The sequence below is a fragment of the Oncorhynchus kisutch genome, linkage group LG7, assembly GCF_002021735.2.
Source record: "Oncorhynchus kisutch isolate 150728-3 linkage group LG7, Okis_V2, whole genome shotgun sequence".
NCBI lineage: Eukaryota > Metazoa > Chordata > Actinopteri > Salmoniformes > Salmonidae > Oncorhynchus > Oncorhynchus kisutch.
In genome coordinates, this window is record NC_034180.2 from 14,012,139 (window position 1) to 14,032,145 (window position 20,007).

The following is a 20,007-nucleotide window of genomic DNA, read 5'->3' on the forward strand; positions in this document are numbered from 1 at the left end:
CCCTGCAATCAGAAAAGAGAGCAATCAATGCTTTGGTTTAGTTAACCTTGCCACTTTCTCCAAACTATTTAGCATGTTTCTCCAAAAACCAATGTAAGTCAATATCCCCGATATTAACATGCTTTCCATTTAATGTACCATTTTCTCCATACTATTTAGCATGTTTCTCCAAGAACCAATGCATCCTGAATTGAAATTGACTGTGTAGCTCAATAAAGTAACTTTAAGATGATTTAGGTATGAAACACAAAACAACATTTAAGCAATCAAGCATTGCATTGAATATGATCATGGTGCCAGGACTGGTTCAATTACTTCCTTTCAGGAATAATGCATCATATTCAGGTTTGGTAGAAACTAAGGCCCTATAAGGGGATTTGTTCAGGTTTGAGGTAACTTTCTCTCAAAGTTGCCCTTTATGTTTTATGCTGCTCTTCTGGCAACAGCTGTCTTTGTGATATCAGGTGCTTTGTATTTAGAAATGTGGGTTAATATGCGAACGTCGATGGAATATTACTCATTTCATACAAAGGTGTAAGATGATGTCACTTATGAAGTAGATTCGTAGTCCACTCCCACTCAAAGGTAGGTCAGTAGAACTACCTATCATCCAATCTATGATATTTAATTCCTACATGAGAAAACTTCCACAGATAAATGGACTGGAAACTTTTGTACAAATGAAAATAAATCAAATTCAATGGTTTTATACTATACTATAACTATATTCAAATCCACAAAGGGAAAATGTAAAGAAATGGCATATTCGCTAAACTGTGGAAAACGAAATACACTCCTGGCAAATCCATGTTGTCTGCACTTGTGCTTTGGAAAATCTTCCAGTAACCACTGGCGTAAGCATGTGTAGACTAGTGTCACTGGACATTTTGACTTCAAGGACTTCAAAAGAACAATGGAGTCTGTCATAGCCCTATTGTGGTTTCCCCTCGACCCCCTTCTCTCTTTTGATGTGTCGCACCCCTCAATTTCCCCAAATTTAGATTGTCCTGGGGACAACACGCATGACTGCCCCCAAATAATCCTCTCTTGTGTTGTTTTTGTACCTCCCTATAGCTCCATGGCGGTTCCCCCAACTACGACCTCCACAGAATGCTCCAGAACCCTATCAAGGCCCAGTTTGGAGTGATGGTATACGGGCAGCAAGATGGAGACAGACGGAATCAGAGAGCATGCTAACATCGCCGTGACTAGACAGACAGAAGGACACCTCATCTCATTCGCCTCAGGAAAAAACTATTGTGCTCTTGCTATTTTGCCATCTAATCCTTGACTTGTGATTTTATCAGTGTATCATTTCTTCAACATACCTGAATAACTTGAGTAACTTGAGTTGAAGTGCATGAAAGGTTGTTAGTTGATTGGGCTACTTCAAACTCTTGAGAGCGAAATTGAGGGCATAGAGAATTTGACGCAGTGGCCTCTCAGGACTAGGCCCCACCCCAGCCCCACGCTAGTCTGATGCATGTTATGAGCAGCCCGTCGCTGACCAATGAGACAGAGAACTGCAGCAGCGAGTGCAGCAGCAGCGCCGCCAGCACCACCTCCGACCTCTCCCCAATGTTGGGCCACATCCCCTCCGCTTCTACTCTCCCCTCTCCCTTCCCCAATGAACACCCCCTGCACCCTACCACACTACCCCACCACTACACCCCACCGCTACCACCACCCCTGCCCCCGAACACACCTCCTCCTCCTCCCCCACCACCAACCTCCCTCTCCAGCCACGGTGTGTGGAAGAAGCGGCAGGTGCGGAGCTTTTTCTGGAAGCCCATCCCAGAGGAGAAGGTGCGGGGGCAGCCCAATATCTGGACCATGGCGGTGCGCTGCCAGCAGCAGTACCAGATCGATGTGCGCTCCGTGGAGGAGCTGTTCGGCCAGCCAGAGGAAGTGCAGGGCCGGGGGTGTGTGCCCGCCACCAGTGGATCCTCCTCAGCCCGCATCACCCGGTCCAGGTCCTTCAAGGAGAACAAGGACAAGGTGAGTCTGACTGGGTGGATTGTGAATGGTGGATTAGAATACGCCCTGACCTGTTTTTGTTTTACTGGTGGAAATACAGGACAGAAGAGTGCTGGTAGGTCCCCTTCACTAGAAAAAGATGTTAGCAGTATACTGTGCTTAACAAAGAGTTTTTGGTTTGCGCTAACATGACTAAGATTGACTGGTTGGTATGGCAGTTTACTCTGTAGTAAAAACAATAAAACGAAACAGAAATTGACAACAACAAGAACAGTATTGACAGACAGTATATACTGTACCTGAACCTGAACTCAAAGGTTATTCTTGGAAGTCACTGTAATCACAGAACACAAGCTAACACAACCACTTCACAGCACAGCACAATCAGCCTCGTCTCGAGGGATGGAAATAACACTACCAAAAGTACTACCAATACAAAAGTATGGCATGCGTATCTGGAAACAGGAAACACGTCGATGGTGAGCGTATGGTAAATTATTGTAAAACCCTTGAAAAAGGCTTCGGACAAACTGTAAATCTATGCCCACATGAGGCTTAGTGAAGCTTATGTTACAGTTTGACAGTCTGAGCAACCTGGAGGGAATACTGGCTGTTATTTCACAACCCCTATTCCTCAAGGGACTCCAAATTTGTCCAAATTTGGACTCCAAACGCACTACTCCTGAGAGCCCTGTGATTGTACGTAGGATATACAGTGCCTTCAGAAAGTAATCACACCCCTTGACTTTTTCCACATTTTGTTGTTACAGCCTGAATGTATTAAATTGAGGTTGTCACTGGCCTACACACAATACCCCATAATGTCCAAGTGGAATTACATTTTTAGAAATGTTTAAAAATTAATAAAAAATGACAAGCTGAAATATCTTGAGTCAATAAGTATTCAACCCCTTTGTTATGGCAAGCCTAAATAAATTCAGGAGTAGAAATGTGCTTAACAAGTCACGTAATAAGTTGTATGGACTGTATGCAATATTAGTGTTTCACATGATTTTTGAATGACTACCTCATCTCTGTACCCCATACATGTAATTATCTGTAAGGTCCCTTAGTCAAGTATTGCATTTCAAACGCAGATTCAACCACAAAGATCATGGAGGGTTTCCAAATGCCTCGCAAAAAAATACACCTATTGGTAGATGGATAAAAATGGTGTATCAATACACCCAGTCACTACAAAGATACAGACGTCCTTCCTGACTCAGTTGCCAGAGAGGAAGCAAACCGCTCTGGGATTTCACCACGAGGCCATTGGTGACTTTAAAACAGCTAAAGAGTTTAATGGCTGAGATAGAAGAAAACTGAGGATGGATCATCAACATTGTAGTTACTCCACAATTGTCAGCGATTGGGTGCAGAGATGTAGCGGAGTCAGGCGCAGAACACAGGTTTGAGCAACACAACGGAGTTTACTCAAAAAAGTAAAGCAAAAATTCCAAATAGGAACATACATACACACTAGCACATACAACAACCACTTAGACACCAACAATTACGGACAGAACAGAAATGTATGCCAGAGGGTTAAATAAGGAACATGATATGGGAATTGAAACCAGGTGTGTGTAATACAGACAAAACACAACGAAACTGAAACATGGATCAGTGGTGACTAGAAAGCCGGTGACGTCGACCGCCGAGCACCATCCGAACAAGGAGAAGGGGTGACTTCGGCGGAAGTCGTGACAACAATACTACATCAAATCATGCTTTATTTATACAGCACATTTCAGACGTGGAATGCAACGCAATGTGCTTTACAGGAAAAAAACTAATAACAAACAATGAAATTAAATGCTGAAATATTTACTACACAATATCATAAAAAACTAAAGAATTACAGAAGCCGAACAACTAAAAAGCACCCTAAGGAAAAGCAAAGCTAAAAAGATGTGTTTTAAGATCTGTGTTTTAAATATGTGTACAGTTTCGGCCCCCTTAAGGTGCTCTGGCAGGCTATTCCAGAGGATGGGGGCATAATAACTAAAGGCTGCCTCTACATACTTGTTGGTCCTAGGCTTCGGATAGTTATAATACCAATACCAAAGTACATGAGGAACCTAATTGACAGAGTGAAAGGAAGGAAACCTGTACATAATAACAAATATTCAAATATTCTAAAACATGTTGTTTGCAACAAGGCACTAAAGTAATGCTGCAAAAAATCTGGAAAAGCAATTAACTTTCTGATTTCCATCAGACACTGGGAGACGAATTCCCCTTTCAGCAGGATAATAACCTAAAACAAAAGACCAAATCTACACTGGAGTTGCTTACCAAGAAGACAGTGCATGTTCCTGAGTTTTGACTAAAATCTACTTGAAAATCTATGGCAAGACCTGAAAAAGGTTGTCTAGCAATGATCAACAACCAATTTGACAGAGCTTGAAGAATTTTGAAAAGAATAATGGACAAATGTTGCAAAATCCAGGTGTGGAAAGCTCTTAGAGACCAACCTAGAAAGATTCACTACAAAGATTCACAGCTGTAATCGCTGCCAAAGGTGCTTCTACAAAGTATTGATGCAGAGGGTGTGAATAAATTAGATATTTATGTATTTAATTTCCAATCCATTTGCAAAAATATTTTAAAACATGTTTTCACTTTTTTTATGGGGTATTGTGTGTAGATGGCTGAGAGATTATTATAATTGTTTTTATTTTTTATAAATGTTGAATTCAGGCTGTAACACAATTTTCTGGGGATTAAGTCAAGGGGTATGAATGCGTTCTGAAGGCACTGTGGATACAGAAACAATAGCATCACAAATGCCAGCATTTGTACCTGGGCAGGTGTACAATAAAAAACATTCATCGGGAATTCTTCTGGCTGGCATCTATGTCACCATCTGTGGCACCAGTTACTAACCAAACCTCAATGTTGCACAACCGTCCGTGATTGGGAGTCCCATAGGACGGTGCACAATTGGCCCAGCGCCATCTGGGTTTGGCCGGTGTAGGCCGTCATTGTAAATAAGAATTTGTTCTTAACTGACTTGCATAGTTAAATAACAAAAATGTTAATACAAAATCAATTCCAAAAGGAAGTATGCCCTATTTTGCTTTTAACACAATCGCTCTGCCGTATGCTAGTGTAAATAGTGATGATGGCTTGATAAAAAACACATTTTGATTTGTTTTTCACCTTTTTTTCAACTTTTCTTCCCAATGCACTTTTTCGGCATCATGATGTCCCAATAAATCATCTCTATTTTTGCATTTAAACCTCAGTTTTGGATTTGTCCACTTTTTCGACAGTGTGTGGGTCTCTATCTCTCCTATTCTTATTTTGAAACCTTTTCAAATACTTGAGGCAGTCGAATGTAGCTCTTATAGAGTTTCAACTAAAAGGCCTCAGAAAAACAGGCCTCAGAAAAACAATACAAGGCCTCAGAAAAACAAATAATATTTGAAAAATATATATTTATTTGAAGGCTGTCAAATATTTGATGAAGAACCGAAAACGCTCACCTCATTGCTATGCAATTAAAATGCAATGACCAAAGTATTAAGTCACATGCTAATAAAATGTTTCTCCAAAAGTAACTACAGTTTTATTACACAGGTACAAGAACAGTTTAATGTTAAGTGTTACTGAGAATGCTAACAGTAACAAAATATGGCTATTAAGCGTCGAAAGGAAACTAAATATCCAAAAAGCTGCCGTCTTGAATCAACTACAGCCAAGGTAAGTCTAAAATCATGTTATATTCCCCAATAGGGGAACCCTGCACTATATTTTATTTGCCCCCCCCACACATTTTTTTTGTTTTGGACATAAAATGCTGTAAAATCACCCGGAAATCAGATCATAATCATAATGTAGGAAATCGGTTCCCAATATTTCCCACGCATAAATTTAGAGGCATACGTGATCGTATCTCAATGTAATCAAGGTTTGGAATGATTCTATTTTTGTCAAATACTACAGTTGAAGTCGGAAGTTTACATACACTAAGGTTGGAGTCATTAAAACTAGTTTTTCAACCACTCCACAAATTTTTGTTCACAAACTATAGTTGTGGCAAGTCGGTTCGGACATCTACTTTGTGCATGACGCAACTAATTTTTCCAACAATTGTTTACAGACAGATTATTTCACTTATAATTCACTGGATCACAAATCCAGTGGGTCAGAATACATACACTAAATTGACTGTGCCTTTAAGCAGCTTGGAAAGTTCCAGAAAATGAGGTCATGGCTTTAGAAGCTTCTGATAGGCTAATTGACTATTTGAGTCAATTGGAGGTGTACCTGTGGATGTATTTCAAGGTCTACCTTCAAACTCAGTGCCTCTTTGCTTGACATCATGGGAAAATCAAAAGAAATCAGCCCAAATATTGTAGACCTCCGCAAGTCTGGTTCATCCTTGGAAGCAATTTCCAAATGCCTGAAGGTACCACGTTCATCTGTACAAACAATAGTACGCAAGTATAAACACCATGGGACCACGCAGCCATCATACCACTCAGGAAGGAGACACGTTCTGTCTCCTAGAGATGAACGTACTTTGGTGCGAAAAGTGCAAATCAATCCCAGAACAACAGCAAAGGACCCTGTGAAGATGCTGGAGGATAACAGGTACAAAGGTATCTATATCCACAGTAAAACGAGTCCTATATCGACATAACCTGAAAGGCCACTCAGCAAGGAAGAAGCCACTGCTCAAAAACCACCATTAAAAGCCAGACTACAGTTTAAACATGGGGACAAAGATCATGCACCAGGAGGGACTGATGCACTTCACAAAATAGATGGCATCATGAGAAGGGAAAATGATGTGGATATATTGAAGCAACATCTCAAGACATCAGTCAGGAAGTTAAAGCTTGGATGCAAATGGGTCTTCCAAATGGACAATGACCCCAAGCATACTTCCAAATTTGTGGCAAAATAGCTCAAGGACAATAAGGTCAAGGTTTTGGAGTGGCCATCACATAGCCCTCAACCCTATAGAAAATTTGTTGGCAGAACTGAAAAAGCATGTGCGAGCAAGGAGGCTTACAAACCTGACTCCATTACACCAGCTCTGTCCGGAGGAATGGGCCAAAATTCACCCAACTTATTGTGGGAAGCTTGTGGAAGGCTACCCGAAACGTTTGACCCAAGTTAAACAATTTATAGGCAATGCTATCAAATACTAATAGCGTGTATGTAAACTTCTGACCCACTAGAAATGTGATGAAAGAAATAATAATTTCACATTCTTAAAATAATGTGGTGATCCTAAATGACCTAAGACAGGGAATTTTTACTAGGATTACATGTCAGGGATTGTGAAAAACTGAGTTTAAATTGATTTGGCTAAGGTGTATGTAAACTTCCTACTTCAGCTTTATATCAGTTTGGGATTCGTGCAGTCAAAATGTGCAGTGTACAAATTATTTATAATTATGTTCTGGTCTCACGACCGTCTGCTCAAGGAAAAATCGTCTCAAGGCTGAATGTAATTGGGGAACCCTGGAATAGTATGTTTGAAACAAGAACACTTCCCCTCCGATGGAAAAATAGTTTTGAAGTTGCTTTTGCCTATCATCCAAATTGCTGTTTGCAATGATTGCAATGGCTTTTAATTTTTCTGTTGTATTTTCAGGTATCATACAATTTATTGCAGCTTTCAACTGTTTCAGTGGCACCTATTGTTCACCTAATACCTTTTTTGCACTATTGGTTAGAGCCTGTAAGAAGCATTTCACTGTAAGGTCTACTACACCTGTTGTATTCGGCACACGTGACAAATAAACTTTGATTTGATGTTGAAAGAGTCATACTTATCTGTACAAAATATAATTGTTTTTTGTTTGACTTGATTATGTACACCTGAGGCAATGGACATTCAGGAGAACGGACATTTACAGAATGCTCAGATATACATCTATTGTGTAGATCAAATATGACTGTCAGATAAATTGGAAGGGAATAGGAAATTGTGTTCTATTCATTCTATTTTTTATCTTCAAAATGTTCCAGATACAACCCAGATAAAAGGCGAGCCAATCTTGTCACACCTTGGTCTTAGTATTTTGTGTTTTCTTTAATTATTTGTTCAGGCCAGGGTGTGACATGGGGTTATTGTATTGTCTTTTGTGGTTTTTGTAGGCATTGGGATTGTGGTTGATTAGGGGTGTGTCTAGTATAGGCTTGGCTGCCTGAGGCGGTTCTCAATCAGTGTCAGGTGATTCTCGTTGTCTCGGATTGGGAACCGTATTTAGGTAGCCTGAGTTTCACTTTGTATTTCGTGGGTGATTGTTCCTGTCTCTGTGTAGTGTTCACCAGATAGGCTGTATTAGGTTTCACGTTCCGTTTGTTGTTTTTTGTATTTATTAGTTATTTCATGTATCGTTCTGTTTTTCATTCATTAAAGACATGAGTAACCACCACGCTGCATTTCGGTCCGACTCTCTTTCTACAAACGAAGAACGCCGTTACAGAATCACCCGCCACACACGGACCGAGCGGCGTGGTAACAGGCAGCGACAGCAGGAAAAGCGAAAGGAGGAATGGACATGGGAAGACGTATTGGATGGCAAAGGTTGTTACACTTGGGAGGAGATACTGGCTGGAAGAGATCGCCTCCCATGGGAACAGGTGGAGGCACTTAGGAGAGCAGAGGCAGCCGGAGATAAGAGCCGACGATACGAGGGAACACGGTTGGCAAGGAAACCCGAAAAGCAGCCCCAAAAATGTATTGGGGGGGGGCTCAGGGAGAGAGTGGCAGAGTCAGGAGTCAGACCTGAGCCAACTCTCCCTGTTAATCGTGAGGAGCAGCGATATAAGGACTTCTGGTCTTGGGAGATGATATTAGACGGAAGAGGACCCTGGGCTCAGCCTGGTGAATATCGCCGCCCCAAGGAGGAACTGGAGGCTAAAGCGGAGAGGCGCTGGTATGAGGAGGCAGCACGGCGACGCAGATGGAAGCCCGAAAAGCAGCCCCAAAAAATTATTGGGGGGGGGGCTTAAAGGGAGTATGGCTATGCCAGGTAGGAGACCTGCGCAAACTCCCTGTGCTTACCGGTGGGCTAGAGAGACCGGGCAGACACCGTGTTATGCTATGGAGCGCACGGTGTTTCCAGTGCGGGTGCATAGCCCGGAGCGGTTCATACCAGCCCTTCGTATTGGCCGGGCTAGAGTGGGCATCGAGCCAGGTAAGCTTGGGCAGGCTCGGTGCTCAAGAGCTCCAGTGCGCCTGCACGGTCCGGTCTATCCAGAGCTACCTCCACACACCAGTCCTCCGGTAGCAGCTCCCCGCACCAGGCTTCCTGTGCGTGTCCTCGCTCCAGTATCACCAGTGCCAGCACCACGCATCAGGCCTACAGTGCGCCTCGGAGTCTCCCGCCTCTCCAGCGCTGTCGGAGCCTTTCTCCTCTCCTGCGCTACCGGAGTCTCCTGTCTGTTCAGCGCTATCAGAGCCTTCCTTCCCTCCTGCGCTGTCGGAGTCTCCCGCCTGTACAGCGCTATCAGAGCCTTCCTCCTCTACAGCGCTGCCGGAGCCTCCTGCCTGTTCGGACCAGCCTGTGCTGCCAGTCTGCAAGGAGCTGCCAGTCTGCAAGGAGCTGCCAGTCTGCAAGGAGCTGCTAGTCTGCAAGGAGCTGCCAGTCTGCAAGGTGCTGCCAGCCTGCATAGAGCAGTCAGAGCTGTCAGTCTGCATGAAGCAGCCTGAGCTGCCAGTCTGCAGGGAGCTGTCAGTATGCATGAAGCAGCCAGAGCTGTCAGTCTGCAAGGAGCTGCCAGTCTGCAGGGAGCTGTCAGTCTGCAAGGAGCTGTCAGTCTGCAAGGAGCTGCCAGTCTGCAGGTTGCTGTCAGCCTGCATGGAGCAGTCAGAGCTGTCAGTCTGCATAGAGCAGCTGGATCCGCCAGTCAGCCATGATCTTCTAGATCTGCCAGTCAACCAGATTCTTCCAGATCAGCCTGTCAACCAGAATCTTCCAGATCTGCTAGTCAACCAGAATCTTCCAGATCTGCTAGTCAACCAGAATCTTCCAGATCTGCTAGTCAACCTGAATCTTCCAGATCCGCCAGCCAGCCAGGATCTACCGGAGCCTACTACCTACCTGAGCTTCATCTCAGTACTGGGCTTCCTCTCAGTACTGGGCTTCCTCTCAGTACTGGGCTTCCCCTCAGTTCCGGGTTGCCCCTCAGTTCCGGGCTGCCCCTCAGTTCCGGGCTGCCCCTCAGTTCCGGGCTGCCCCTCAGTTCCGGGCTGCCCCTCAGTTCCGGGCTGCCCCTCAGTTCCGGGCTGCCCCTCAGTTCCGGGCTGCACCTCAGTCCCGAGCTGCCCCTCAGTCCCGAGCTGCCTTAGTCCCGAGCTGTCCCTCAGTCCCGAGATGCCCCTCAGTCACGAGCTGCTCCTCAGTTCTGTGGGGTTCTGGGTGAGGACTATTAGGCCATGGTCGGCGGCGAGGGTGGATTATCCCAGGACGCGAAGGGGAGGAACTAGGACATTAATGAAGTGGGGTCCACGTCCCGAGCCGGAGCCGCCACCATGGACAGACGCCCACCCGGACCCTCCCTATGGTTTTGAGGTGCGTCCGGGAGTCCGCACCTTAGGGGGGGGTTCTGTCACGCCTTGGTCTTAGTATTTTGTGTTTTCTTTAATTATTTGTTCAGGCCAGGGTGTGACATGGGGTTATTGTATTGTCTTTTGGGGTTTTTGTAGGCATTGGGATTGTGGTTGATTAGGGGTGTGTCTAGTATAGGCTTGGCTGCCTGAGGCGGTTCTCAATCAGTGTCAGGTGATTCTCGTTGTCTCGGATTGGGAACCGTATTTAGGTAGCCTGAGTTTCACTTTGTATTTCGTGGGTGATTGTTCCTGTCTCTGTGTAGTGTTCACCAGATAGGCTGTATTAGGTTTCACGTTCCGTTTGTTGTTTTTTGTATTTATTAGTTATTTCATGTATCGTTCCGTTTTTCATTCATTAAAGACATGAGTAACCACCACGCTGCATTTCGGTCCGACTCTCTTTCTATAAACGAAGAACTCCGTTACAAATCTAATAGTTTCGGAAAAGTAGTCACTTCCTGAGATCTATATAAAAAAACGTACCGGTAGCTTAAAAAATAGTACTTTTTTATAATCTTCACCCCCTATTGTTTTAACCATAGTTAAACATATAGTTATCCCAGGTCTGGAAGAGTTACAGAGTTAATTGAAAATAATACCATTGTTGGTTAGTTGTTATTTTTTTCATTAACTAGGCAATTTGCTCTTGATCCATATGGTCTATCCACTTGAAACTTGTGGACAATATGGACACAGATATAAACCATTAATACTATACATAAATACAGTTTTTAAAAGTTATTCAAGTGCAAAATTACTACCGTACACCGTTCAAAGGTGCTTATGTTTTGTGTCTTGCCCATTCACCCTCTGAATGGCATACATACCCAATCCATGTCTCAATTGTCTCAAGGCTTAAAAATCTTTCAATAACTTTTCTCCTTTTCTTCATCTACACTGATTTAACAAGTGACATCAATAAGGGATCATATCGTTCACCTGGAATCACCTGGTCAGTCTATGTAATGGAAAGAGCATGTGTTTTGTGTACTCATTGTAGATAGTCACCTGTTATGTACCAACATTATTGATCCCGGTAACGTTGGTAAATTACCTGTAGCTTTGCAACCCTAATCTCGCATCACAATCATTTCCACACGATCCTCCTGTACCGAATCGTGTTCTTCTCTTTCTACTGTTCTCAGATCAGCATTCTGGACTCCAAGCGGGGCATGAACGTGGGCATTTTCCTCAGGCAGTTCAAGAAGTAAGTCTTCCTCTGGTTTTGTTAGATTAGCTTACATAAAGCGGGGATAAAATTCACTGATCGGCCTGAGGGAGAGAAACGAGACGCCTTGTGTGAAACACGACACCGTTGTGTAACTTGTTTTAAGTGGTAGCCTCCTTAGTCCGGCACGCTAGAGCATAAGGTCACGTGTGTGTGCATGTCGTAATTATGGTGTTTGCTGTATTTACATTTTAGTCATTTAGCAGAGGCTCTTATCCAGAGCAACTTGGGTTAAGTGGGTTAATTTGGGTTAAGTGCCTTGCTCAAGGCACATCAGCAGATTTTTCACCTAGTCGGCATGGGGATTCAAACCAGCAACGTTTTGATTACTGGCCTATCTCTCTAACCGCTAGGCTACCTGCCGCCCCTGTAGAATTGTCAATCTGTTAGGGTAGTGGTTCTTAACCCTGGTCCTGAGGATCCAAAGGCGTGCACTTTTTTTTGCCACAGCACTACACACCTGATTCAAATCATCAAAGCTTGATGGTGAGTTGATTTTGCTTAGGCAAAAAAAAAATTTGCACCCCTTTGGGTCCCCAGGACCACAACAAACCTGCGAAGAGAGGGCCGCCCACCAAAACTCACAGACCAGGCAAGGAGGGCATTAATCAGAGAGGCAACAAAGAGACCAAAGATAACCCTGAAGGAGCTGCCAGCTCCACAGCGGAGATTGGAGTATCTGTCCATAGGACCACTTTAAGCCGTACACTCCACAGAGCTGGGCTTTACGGAAGAGTGGCCAGAAAAAAGCCATTGCTTAAAGAAAACAATAAGCAATCATGTTTGGTGTTCGCCAAAAGGCGTGTGAGAGACTCCCCAAACATATGGAAGAAGGTACTCTGGTCAGATGAGACTAAAATAAATAAAAAATGGCCATCAAGGAAAACGCATCACCCCGAGAATACCATCTCAACAGTGAAGCATGGTGGTGGCAGCATCATGCTGTGGGGATGTTTTTCCATGCTTTTTCCATTCTTTATGCAGTAGTAGTTTTAATGAAAAACCCCTAGAATTGGTTTTCTAATCAAAGTATTTCTCTATCCAGCCCGACTGGGCATATACTGTATTATTCAGTGTGTGTGTGACTGGCAGTGCTCTCCTCAGCTCAGACACACAGTTAATAAGTATGGCGTGGAAACATGACGGCCTGCAGAAGAAGTACAGTCTGGTCTTACCGCATCGCTGTCTGTGCATGTCCTTCCAAGGCTCCTGCAAAGTTGTTTTATGTAAAAAAATATATAATTTCTTTGGACAAATTCCTACATTTACAGAGGAATATTAGTATTGGCACGGAAGATATCTGCGCAGAAAGAGCAATGAACAGCATACAATACACACTCACATATACACACGGACACATACATACATGCAGGCGAGCGCACACACACACACACAAAGTACAGAGAGGGTTTTAGGAACATCACAAAACTGACCCTCAGATTATCTGGGTTGATAATCCAGGAGAAAACGTCCACATTGTTCAAATCAAATCACCAATCAAATTTTATTGGTCACATACACATGGTTAGCAGATGTGATTGTGTGTGTAGTGAAATGCTTGTGCTTCTAGATCCGACCGTGCAGCAGTATCTAACAGGTAATATCTAACAATTCCACAACAAAACCTAATACACACAATCTAGTAAAGGAATGGGATGAGAATATATAAGTATAAAATATATGGATGAGCAGTGACAGAGCTGCTAAAATGCAATAGATAGTAAAGAATAGATAGTGAAGGACACAGTATACAGTATATACAGTGGGGCAAAAAAGTATTTAGTAGGTATTTAGTAGGGTCAAAATAATCACAAGAACGGTGAGCAAAAATCCCAGAACCACACGGGGGGACCTAGTGAATGACCTGCAGAGAGCTGGGACTGAAGTAACAAAGCCTACCATCAGTAACACACTATGCCGCCAGGGACTCAAATCCTGCAGTGCCAGACGTGTCCCCCTGCTTAAATCCAGTACATGTCCAGGCCCATCTGAAGTTTGCTAGAGAGCATTTGGATGATCAAGAAGAAGATTGGGAGAATGTCATATGGTCAGATGAATCCAAAATATAACTTTTTGGTAAAAACTCAACTCGTCGTGTTTGGAGGACAAAGAATGCTGAGTTGCATCCAAAGAACACCATACCTACTGTGAAGCATGGGGGTGGAAACATCATGCTTTGGGGCTGTTTTTCTGCAAAGGGACCAGGACGACTGATCCGTGTAAAGGAAAGAATGAATGGGCCATGTATCGTGAGATTTTGAGTGAAAACCTCCTTCCATCAGCAAGGGCATTGAAGATGAAACGTGGCTGGGTCTTTCAGCATGACAATGATCCCAAACACACCACCCGGGCAACGAAGGAGTGGCTTCGTAAGAAGCATTTCAAGGTCCTGGAGTGGCCTAGCCAGTCTCTAGATCTTAACCCCATAGAAAATCTTTGGAGGGAGTTGAAAGTCAGTGTTGCCCAGCAACAGCCCCAAAACATCATTGCTCTAGAGGAGATCTGCATGGAGGAATGGGCCAAAATACCAGCAACAGTGTGTGAAAACCTTGTGAAGACTTACAGAAAACGTTTGACCTCTGTCATTGCCAACAAAGGGTATATAACAAAGTATTGAGAAACTTTTGTTATTGACCAAATACTAATTTTCCAACATAATTTGCAAATAAATTCATTAGAAATCCTATAATGTGATTTTCTGGATTTTTTTTCTTCTCATTTTGTCTGTCATAGTTGCAGTGGGAGAACTTACACAATTGGTGGGTGACTAAATACTTTTTTGCCCCACTGTACATATGAGATAAGTAATGCAAGATATGTAAACATTCTTAAAGTGGCATTATTAAAGTGACTAGTTTTCCATTTATTAAAGTAGCCAATGATATCAAGTCTGTAGGCAGGCAGCCGCCTCTCTGTGCTAGTGGTGGCTGTTTAACAATCTGATGGCCTTGAGATAGAAGCTGTTCTTCAATCTCTCTGTCCCAGCTTTGATGCACCTGTACTGACCTCGCCTTCTGGATCGAAGCAGGGTTAACACGCAGTGGCTCGGGTGGTTATTGTCCTTGATGATCTTTTTTGCCTTCCTGTGACATCGGGTGTTGTAGGTGTCCTGGAGGGCAGGTAGTTTGCCCCCGGTGATGTGTTGTGCAGGCTGCACCACCCTATGAAGAGCCCTGTGGTTGTGGGCGGTGCATTTAAAAATATATATATTTCACCTTTATTTAACCAGGTAGGCCAGTTGAGAACAAGTTCTCATTTACAACTGCGACCTGGCCAAGATAAAGCAAAGCAGTGCGACACAAACAACAACACAGAGTTTTACACATGGAATAAACAAACATACAGTCAATAACAATAGAAAAAAAAGTCCATATACAGTGTGTGCAAATGGCGTGAGGAGGTAAGTCAATAAATAAGCCATAGCAGCGAAGTAATTACAATTTAGCAAATTAACACTGGAGTGATAGATGTGCAGATGATGATGTGCAAGTAGAGATACTGGTGTACAAAAGAGCAAAAAAGTAAATTAAAACAATATGGGGATGAGGTAGGTATATTCGCTGTAGCTGTACACAGCCCATCCATCGGTTAGCTTCTCAGATAGCTGATGTTTAAAGTTAGTGATGGAGATATAAGTCTCCAACTTCAGCGATTTGTGTCATTAGAGAACTGGAAGGAAAGGCGACCAAAGCAGATGTTGGCTTTGGGGATGACCAGTGAGATATACCTGTGTGCTACCGTACTAGGCGGTGATACAGCCCGACAGGATGGCGATAGCTTTGGCTAGCAATATGTCCTACTGTATCTATTACACACTGTGGAGTGGTAGACTGGGAGAGTTGTAGCTCGGGATTTGCATGCCAGCACAGAGCAGGTGCTGTATACACTCAGCTTGTACAACACATTTGACACAATGGGTATGATTGAACTGATATTTTTGTGATACTAATGGAGAGTTTGTCTGCACACCTTATATCACAACGGTTTTACATCAGTTTACATCAGAGTGTGTACGGGGCCAGAGGGCTGATCTCATAGGACATTTTGCATGGCTCCCCCTGTAATTTTCATAGCATTTGACTCTTATCACAAGAGCACCTATCAACACTACCTTGTCCACATTGGATTTGGACACTTTCGCTTATGTAACACAGTCACTAGTGCAGGACAGTATATCAACATTTTTTTTGCAAGTGGCTAGCATTGCCTCCAGCCATTCTCAGCTAGCATGTTGCTAACAGTAATTCTAACTACTTACAGTAGTTACTTACTTGAATGCAGAAAAGAGGCAGATTGATAATGCTAACTAAGCTAACTAGACATTTGAAACATACATTCTCCCCCTTTCAGTTGATCTCTAATGAGAATATCATATTTTAAGTGATTCTCCCGAATTTGATATGACACAAATTTCCACATAATTCATTTTTACTGAATTAGCGGCATGTTGTTGCAGTTGCACGGGCTCCCACCGCATCTCCCTGAACCCCTTTCAATTAATGGATTATCCAGTCCCATGGCTCATAAATCCATATCAGGCCTGGGCAATAGGCTCACTCATCGGAGTGTCTGTGTGAGGAATGGCTGGATTTACTGCTATGTACAAACAGAGAGTGAGAGCCTGTGTGGTTTACCAATGAACTGAACTGACTGTTTCGGTACCACTTAAGCCATTGGGTATAAGGCTTTATAACTTGTTTAGTATGAGCCTTTAGGATGTTCTATTATAAGGTGTATAATATGTTATGTTTCTTTGACCAACGGTATAATGCTTATAACTTGTTATGAGCACGTAAGAGCCTCTTAGAACAAGGCTTATAGTGTGTTAAGACTCATTGCACCAAATTGTCAACTGGCTCAAATGGGCTTTTATTCAGTCAGTCAGGAGATGTTCATAAGATACTATAATACTGTACATGCTTATAACAAATCTTGCCATGCATTATAACCACATCATAATGCACTATAACGGTTATCACTGTGTCCATCTCATCCAGGTCCAATCACTCCATCGTCGAGGACATTCGCCAGGGAGATGGCAAGCTGTACGGAGCTGAACTCCTCAAAGACCTGCTCAAACTCCTGCCCGAGTCTGAAGAGGTGTGTGTGTGTGTGTGTGTGTGTGTGTGTGTGTGTGTGTGTGTGTGTGTGTGTGTGTGTGTGTGTGTGTGTGTGTGTGTGTGTGTGTGTGTGTGTGTGTGTGTGTGTGTGTGTGTGTGTGTGTGTGTGTGAGAGGGAGAGGGACAAACACACACACACACACACAATGTACCAGCCAAGCAAGGCACCAATGCACCACAGTTTTTGAATAGGATACTAAGCACAGCCCAGCTTGCATAGGCTTCCTCTATGTCTATGATATAATTAAGCAATAAGGCACGAGGGGGGTGTGGTATATGGCCAATATATCATGGCTACGGGCTGTTCTTAGGCAAGACGCATCGCGGAGTGCCTGGACACAGCCCTTAGCCGTGGTATATTGGCCATATACCACAAACCCCCATGGTGCCTTATTACTGATCTAAACTGGTTACCAATGTAATTATAGCAGTAAAAACACATGTTTTGGTATACCCGTGGTATACGGTCTGATATACCACGGTTATCAGTCAATCAGCATTCAGGGCTCTAACCACCCAGTTTATAAATACCTTTAAATCATTCTCAAATGGATGGAGCACGATCATTCAATGATTTAATTCAATGACAGACATCTTCTAAGTTACTTTGTACATCACATTTTTAAGGTAAATTTGTGTTGTTGAGGTTAGTTTCTTATGGATTACACTTATTGGAGCACAAAATAATATTAATAATATTATTACACTTTCATCAAAAGTGACTTAGAGTTAGTCATGTGTGCATACATTTGTACATGGGTGGCCCCAGTGGAAATCGAAACCCATGATCCCGACTTAGCAAGCGCCATGCTTTACCAACTGAGCCACACAGGAACATGTTTGTATGTTTATTGTCGTATCCACAGGTAAAGAAACTGAGGGCGTTCAAAGGGGACTCCAGCAAACTGACCCTGGCAGACTCCTTCATGTACCTGTTGATCCAGGTGCCTCGGTAAGCTGCACTCATTGGTATTACAGCTCAGAAACGGATTGGCAATAGGACAGGTTGGACAAATGCTGGTACATCTTTAGCCTTTTTTTGATGCAGAAGGATCCTTATTTACCTAATAAAGAGGGCCTCAACTAAATAAATGGGCCGGTGTGTGGGGGCCTCGAGGAAAAATTTCTGAACTCACTCCGTCCCTGTTACTGCATGAATCAATCAAATCTTGATTCACTTATCAATCAACGGTAGGGTAGGCAGGGTAGCCTAGTGGTTAGAGCATTGGACTAGTAACCGAAAGGTTGCAAGTTCAAATCCCAGAGCTGACAAGGTACAAAATCTGTCCTTCTGCCCCTGAACCGGCAGTTAACCTAATGTTCCTAGGCTGTCATTGAAAATAAGAATTTGTTCTTAACTGACTTGCCTAATTAAATAAAGGTAAAATAAAAAAATCTGCTATGAGTCTACCTACCTTGCTAGTATTTTTCAGGTACCCACAACTGTTCATTCTGCAATTGAATTTGCTCAAAGGAAAATGCATGGTTATATACTATAGCATAAAATTGACTGAGTACTTACTTCAATTAATAAGGTCTATTCTATTTTGCTTCTAGGGCTAAGCTACTGCTGTTTTTCTCCCTCGTAGTTAATTGATCAAGGCCAAGTGTAAATCAGTACCAGATTAGAAGAATCAAAACCAGCAGTGCTTTGGCCCACGAGACTGAGGGCCTGGAGTTGTATAGCAAATTGCACTATTCTGTGCCCTGTGCCAGTGAATCTGACACCCCCTGTTCTCTGTTGCCCCTGCCAGGTTTGAGTTGCGCATCGAGGCCATGGTCCTGCGTGAGGAGTTCTTTCAGTCCTGCGCTGTGATGAGCCATGAGATCGATGTCATCCGCGTGGCCACCAAAGGTAATGATGATGACACACCACTGCCCCACCATCGGCCACTGGCGCTGCCACACATCGTCGACTGGTGACCCAGATTCACTTCTCTGAGGTGTGACAAGGACCCAGTGTGTATGTGCGGGTGCGTGCGTGCGTGTTATATGAGCTGGTGCTGTATTTGGACAGATTAAAAAAGTAGATGAGTGATAGCAGCAGGTAAGGGTTGGAACTGGTTCAGGGAACAGAACAGAAAACCGGAAAATAACTAAATTATTTGAGGAAAAGAACCCAAACCAACAAAAAAAGTGCTCTATACTGTTCCTGTCACGTTTGTCATAAGGAGTAGACCAAGATGCAGCATGGTCTGTTTCCATCCTTTATTTTGGAAATGAAAACGTCAAAGAACAAAACGAACAAACGAAACGTGAAGCTAGACTAATGCTCACAGGCAACAATACATAGACAAGATCCCACAAAGCACAATGGGAAATGGCTACCTAAAAATGATCCCCAATCAGAGAGAACGATAAACAGCTGCCTGGGAACCATATCAGGCCAACATAGATATACAATTCCCCTAGATAACCCACCCTAAATCACACCCCGACCCAACCAACATAGAGAATAAACAGCTTTCTATGGTCAGGGTGTGACAGTTCCGTAACAGAACTGTTATTTTGAAAGCATATGGGAACAGGTTAATAATATTATCTTACGTTCTGGGCATTTTCTTCCAGTCCGACAAAAATCGCAACAAAGCTCCTATGCAAAGCCCTCATTCTGTCACTCAGAAACGTATTCCAGAGTCTGCCTGCCAGCTGGAAATCTTTGCCAGTGGGTGTGCGTGTGTGTGTAGGCTACATGCCCCTCCCCTCTGAAGCATAGGTTACTGTAGCCTACTGACGACATTACAATGGATACATTCTTCTCTAATTTAACATCTCTGCCTAATTTCTGACAATGCTTGTTAAGGATACTATAGTTATCAGGTTTCACATTGGATTGATTAGATACAAAAAGTAAGACGCATTTTTTATTCTAGCTAACGTTTGCTCTGGTCCAACTTTAAACCAACTTGGAAGTACAAAGACATTCAAAGTTCCTCCATATATCCGTAGGTATAATTCTGTGGACCTAATACAGATAATGCATAACATAAGATGCCCAGCGCTTCAAGGCAAGCTTCCGCCATCCTCTCTCGTTCTCTCCTCTCCCTCAAAATGTCAGTTGCGTCTCGCACCCTACACTGTGACTGGCAGCACAGTATGTG

The 20,007-nt window shown here is 43.3% G+C and overlaps 1 protein-coding gene across 1 annotated transcript in view; it reads left to right on the forward strand.

Moving 5' to 3' along the window:
- Positions 1-1,084: 1,084 nt before the first annotated feature.
- Positions 1,085-20,007, forward strand: part of LOC109894792 (FH2 domain-containing protein 1-like) — a 42,919-nt gene continuing 23,996 nt past the window's right edge. Inside the window, exons 1-5 of the mRNA XM_031828515.1 lie at positions 1,085-1,998; positions 11,704-11,765; positions 16,784-16,886; positions 17,773-17,858; positions 18,661-18,761. Coding sequence (XP_031684375.1) covers positions 1,480-1,998; positions 11,704-11,765; positions 16,784-16,886; positions 17,773-17,858; positions 18,661-18,761 — 871 coding nt within the window. The 5' untranslated portion in view covers positions 1,085-1,479. The remainder of the gene's footprint in view (positions 1,999-11,703; positions 11,766-16,783; positions 16,887-17,772; positions 17,859-18,660; positions 18,762-20,007) is intronic.